The sequence below is a fragment of the Pterocles gutturalis genome, unplaced genomic scaffold (assembly GCF_000699245.1).
Source record: "Pterocles gutturalis isolate BGI_N339 unplaced genomic scaffold, ASM69924v1 scaffold48728, whole genome shotgun sequence".
Taxonomy (NCBI): Eukaryota; Metazoa; Chordata; class Aves; order Pterocliformes; family Pteroclidae; genus Pterocles; species Pterocles gutturalis.
The window spans coordinates 7,042-12,930 of NW_010122285.1; the positions used below are offsets into that span (position 1 = coordinate 7,042).

The 5,889-nt window shown below is 37.5% G+C and overlaps 1 protein-coding gene across 1 annotated transcript; it reads right to left on the reverse strand.

The window, feature by feature from the left end:
- Positions 1–401: 401 nt before the first annotated feature.
- NME5 (NME/NM23 family member 5) lies at positions 402–4,957 on the reverse strand (the record flags this gene model as incomplete). The annotated part of the gene is made up of 4 exons (XM_010077470.1): positions 402–601; positions 3,208–3,326; positions 4,338–4,438; positions 4,752–4,957. Coding segments are annotated over 4 exons (513 nt in total), but the record flags the coding sequence as incomplete, so codon positions are not given.
- Between the last annotated feature and the right edge of the window lie 932 nt (positions 4,958–5,889).

Consider the following 5,889-nt stretch of genomic DNA (forward strand, 5'->3'; position numbering starts at 1 on the left):
AGCTCGGTGATGCAATCATCAATTAAAATTCCAAAATTGCTAATATGCCTCCAGTAACCATTTTCTAAGTTACATCCAAGTACCTCCCTTCATAATGGAATTTGTGTCTGCTAAAAAAATGCTGAAACACAACTTCCAGTTTCACAAAGCACGGGCCAGCTGTATGTCATTTGGGAATCTGCACTAATGTAAATAATTTGGTTCTCCCCAGACAGCCAAACCAAGATAAACAGAGAAAATAGCAGTTAAGGCACACCTGGTGGGAATTTTGTCTTTTTCTAGTCACCTGACACCATAAATTTATCATGTAATTCTACATTCACTTTGTCCATAGAAAAGCTACTAGAACTATTAAAACCCGGTTAAGTGTAAGTTTATTTATCCCGTGAAGACACATGTAGTTTTGACAATCATGTTTACTTCAGATAATATTGATTACATAGCCAAGGGATACACTGAAAATTATTATATACATCTGCAAGTTGGAACGCTTGAGATTGTTTCCAGTGAGCTCTCACCCCTGATGCTCCTCTGCAGTGATCTGATGTTGCAGCCTAGGTTTATTAGGATTGTGTTCAATCAACCAGTCAGCAAGCCAAATCTGTGGAACAGAAAATGCAAACATTTTCCGTTTTCTGTTGTTTTCTATTAAGTGTGTGGGAGAATAGTAAAAGCATTATTTGAAACCTCCAATACAGACACTCTCCCACTGTGCTGTGGAATTAAGACCTTCCAGAAAAAAACAGATACACAAATAACCTTGTTTTTCTAAATGTTATTTTAAATCTTCACCACTCACTTCACTCTTGAACAATTCACACTGATCTTTACAAGACAGCTTTTCCTGGCAACGTCTATCTTTGTTTATGTATAAGAACATTTGAGCCATATTTCAAATAATCCAGTAATTTCTGTTTTGGATGAGGCTGTACAATACAAAACACCACACCACCTTCGTTGACATTCAAAATAAACATTACATTTTCATAATTGTATTTAGGTTCATTTTAAATGTAAGGAAAACATATAATCAAGATTGTTAATTTTCTTATGAAGGGGTGTTTTTGATGAAGCTTATCTTGGCTGATACATGGAGCTTCTAGAAAATGAAACTTCTTAACGAAATACTACTCCTGATTACAGATACTTTATCTAGCAATTATTCATTAAAAGTAGCAGCCTTCTGCACTGAAAACACACTAAAACTTAAAACCAAAACACAGTTATATTTTGAAACTAATCTTGTACATTTTCCAGCAAATTGTACTTAAATAAGAACGTGGGAGGTAGGAACCTCGTGAGTCCTAACTTCATCTGCCAATGTCTCAGTCTGGCCTCAGGCAAATCAACCCTTTGCCTCAATCTCTCCACTTGTAAAGAGATTTTAACACATCCTTATTTACTTCACAAGGCTGTTGACAATTAGTTTCTGGAATGTTAAGTACAACAAACTTCATACCATACTGTGAAGTGAAAGAATTGATAGAATAGTAGACCAGTAAGGTAAGCAACACTCTCCTTTCAGGTACAAAAAGACTGGTTTGCAAAGAAAGAGACAACAAGCAGAGCACTATGATAATTCTCACAGGTTAGTCAGCAATAGCAGAAGGACAGTAAGAACTCAAGACAGAAATGGAAAACAAACAAACAAACAAACAAATTCCCAAACCATAAAAGCCCAAAAGCCCTTAGAAAGACTGTCTGGGAAAATGAGAAAGCTTTACATCATTTGAGCCTGATTAAATTTATGCTGCGATATTTAAGGAATTGGGACAAGCTGGGACAAGCTCTGTGCTGCTAGCAACTATTCAGAAAAGAAAAAAGAAAAAAAAGATGAGCCAAATCACCCCAACTTCTGTTCCTAGAAGGATACTAGAAAAAAAAAAAAAAAAAAACAAAACACAAAAAACCACACAAAAAACCCCCCAACAAACACACATACAAAAACCCAAAAAACAACCAAAACCACATTCCATCAATCTCCCTGTAAGTCACCCAGGAGATAACAAGCCAACATATATTTCTGGAAAAAAGCTGTATCAAATCAACATTATTTTCCTTCTGTTACAAGGTCACAGGCACTATGGACGAGGAAGGAGAAGCAAACATCATGTTTTCATGTTAGTAAAGCTATTGACACTGCTTCATATAGCTTTATAGCTTTCCTACAAGCAAGGAAGGAAAGCATGGTCTCGATGAAGTTACTATCGGTTACCACATAACTGGCTAGAAAATTGTGCTCAGAATGCAGAGATTACAATGAGTTGGAGCAATATGATTTATAAGGTAAGAGGAAAAATATCAGTTTTTAATATAGTGAAAGGGAAAAAGATGGTAACACTCCTCAAATATGCAATAGGTTGCTGCAAAAAAAAAAAAAAAAAAAAAAAAAGGGAGATATTACACTGTCTCCAATGTCTTCTGGGGACTTCTGGGGATAGTAAAAGGAAAAAAAATAAATGGACTTAAAATTGGAGCACAGAAGACTTAGGCTAACTTCTAGTGAAAGCTTTTCAACTAAGTATAATTAAGCACTGAAACAGATTGCCCAAGGACACTGCAGATTCTCCATCATTTGGAGTGCTAAAGAACAGGCCAGACAAACATTTGTTAGATACAACTGGTCTGGCCTTTGGGCAAAGGGATGGATGAAAAGCCTTCTTCATCTCTGTTTTCTAGGTTTCTGTTGTAAGACTGTCAGACATACAGATAAGGTGAACAGGTTATAAAGCTGGAACAATCACAGTACATTTAACCTGACCTCACGTATACCACATAGTTCATAGAAACATCCCTGAATTACTTCTGAGGCTTTTTTTAATCTTTTAGAAAAATGCAATGTTGACCACAAACCTGGTAATGATGCAGAATCCAGCACAACTGCCAGTAAATTGTCACCCTAACTAATAATCTGCATTCTTAAAGCAGTACTAGTGTGAATTACTTGAACTTCAAGAATACAAACATTTACCATATTTTTCCAGATGAAAGAAAGTTAATTTTGTTTAGGGACTAAAAACCAAACAAAACCCCACCAAACCACAACAGGATTTCACTTAGTCCTAGCCCTCATTTCACCTGTTAACAAACCAATCAACTTCTTGAAAGGCACAGCTCTTTTGTTACAGAGCAGCTTCCCTATATACAGGGACTTTACTAATACAAAGTAAACGTACACACAACGCAATCCTGACAGACTGTACGTACCATCGGATCTGCTGGCTTCTCTTTACACAGTGCAGTGAGCCCAGCTAGTAACGTAGGCTTTACACAAAGGTTCAAGTAATCTCTAGCTCTTTGTCCAACTGGAATGGGCTCCATGATCACTGGAGGAAAAAAAAAAAAAAAAAAAAAAAAAAGCAGCTTGTAGAGTGATTTTAAAAAGGCATTATTTTAAAGTCTGCTTATATATGAGGTGCTGTTTTCCTTAATGAGTTAATAATACATAATGGTTTTTATAGCTTCTCCCACAACAAACTGCAAAAAACTGCCCCAACCCCTTTACAATGTCCCTGAGGTAATCTTACTAATTATAGCCAGTTATGAAAGGGGAAGAAATCAGATCATCTTGGGAAAACCTAGATCCTTGAAGATGCATTGGGGGCACGAGAGAAACAATATATCTCATGTTTAGTACTTCCTTCTTGCTGTGTGAAGCTGGTTTATGAAGACCCTAAAAATCCCACCTTAAGTCCAGCTTTGTCGTTAAGGTGAGGAGAAGAGACATGGTTTACAATGGGAAAGGTTTTTAGGGAAGTGCAACATCTTTTATTAAACTAACTGATACAGTTGACAAAAATAGGCAAGTTTTTTTTTGCCAGCAGAGTTCCCCTTCCATCTTTCTGTCAAAGAGCAAAGACATCTTTCAACTGGTACAAACACGAGATCCTCTCCCAGCCTTTCCGGGTTCTATGGCCCATTTCTCTGGCACCTGACGTTCAGATTGCACTATCGTGGGAGCATCCAGCTGCTGTAAATAGGAATTACTCACACTGAGCCCAAGAGGAGTTCCCAGGCTAACACTGCCAGAAAGACATGCTGGAGTGTAATAGCTTCCCATTTCTTCTCATTTACCAACTTTGCCTGCTCCAATTCCCAGACCACAGAGTTTGAAAAGTAGAAGCAGTCCCTGTAACTATTATGGCTTTTAAGATATGTTTAGGTATGCCTTTCACAGCAAAAAATATCAACTTACATGTAAAAAGATCCACATTCACATAAAACAAACAAACCCCTTCTAAATCCAATTATATCTAGAGTCTGGACAAAAACAAGTAATAACTAGGAAGGGCATTACCCTCCCAAAGATTGGCAATGTATTATTTGTACCATTTTACCTTCTGGAAACATGAATTTAATTTCTCTTTCTGCTGAGGAAATGCTGTGACTGCCATGAAATCCATTCCTCAGATCATCAGTCCCATAAATTGCTCTTAAACTAAAAACAAGAGAAAGAACTGCTTAGTAGGCAACTGCTAATCCCTTCCAAGTCTCTACAGTCAAACAAAACAAAATTTTAAAAATGTCCATGCACTCAGCATTCTCCATAAAATGGATTAACTTTGCATACTAAAAAACAAAGGTGAAAAGCTATGTTACAGAAAATTTAAGAGATAACAGGCCACTCCAAATCTGTATTTCTATTGCAGAAAAAGAAGAAAAAGAAAAAAAAAAAAGCGAGAGAGGGGAATTCTGGTCTCAAGAGAAAGACAATATCCTACCAACTTCACCAAGGCCAAACAGTAAGGTACCTGTAAGGGTGAGTTCTCCTAGCTTTTATGCTGTTTGATGGTCCAAGCAGTTCCTTCCAGTATGAGACTGCGCAATGTCTGGCAAGAACCATGGCAATTAAAGGTCCAGAACTCATATAGGCTGTTAAATTAGGAAAAAACACTTTTCCATATTGGTCTGCATAAAAGTTGCTACATTGCTCTGGGCTTAATTGGAGTTTCCGTTTCTATAAAGTGTAAAGAAAAAAAAATTAAAAAGCTTGCCAAATTAAGATAACTTGCTACCTCAGATAGGATACAGTTCCTCTGGTGCAGTCACATCTTCAAGTGCAGGAGAACAGACACAGAATAACGTTCCAGCCTAATCTGATTCTCCCAGATCTGATCCTCTCGGAGACACAGAGTAACAAAGAGCAAGAGTTTTCCAAGTTAATTAAGCGACAAACAGGCCATTGGAGTAAGACGTGATTCTAGCCTACACCAACTACAGCATTTTAAAACTGCAAGATGTACAGTCAGGGCACAGTACAGAAAAAGTGAAGAGGATTACAAGGGCAGGGTTTAATTATTCAGCTGCTCCAGCACAATGTTTGACTTTTAAACAATTTTCTCTTCAGCCCATACCGTTAATTATGCAATTGTTCTATTTTTCATTCAGTGTTCATGCTCTATGATTCTCACAATAGCTGCCTAACCTGCAGGTGCCCAGGATTAGGACAAGTTTAGAAGGTTAACAGAAGGTATAGGGTGGTAGTCACTAAAAGAGAAAAAAAGAAAAAAATTCTTTGAGCCTGAACTTATGGAACAGAAGAATACCACCAACTCAGACTCCTAATGACTTTGGTGCCAAAAGTCAATGGAGATATCAGAAGATGCTATAAACGTCATTTAAAAAAACCCCAAAACCTAATTTACCTTGTCTTTTGATACATTTCGTATAAATAAAACAAGCAGAAAGGGAGGAAATTAAAGAAGAACACGGGCCGAAAAGCGACATTTAAAAGAATAACAAAAATTATTGCAATTTTCAGGGAATTAAAAAAAAAAATCTCAAAATTATGTCTAGAAGCGCAGTCGCCGCTCACTCAGTGGCACAGAGCCAGCTGCCACGGCCAAGGGCGCTGCTGCGGAGCCGGCAGGAGAATGACAGGAGGAGGAG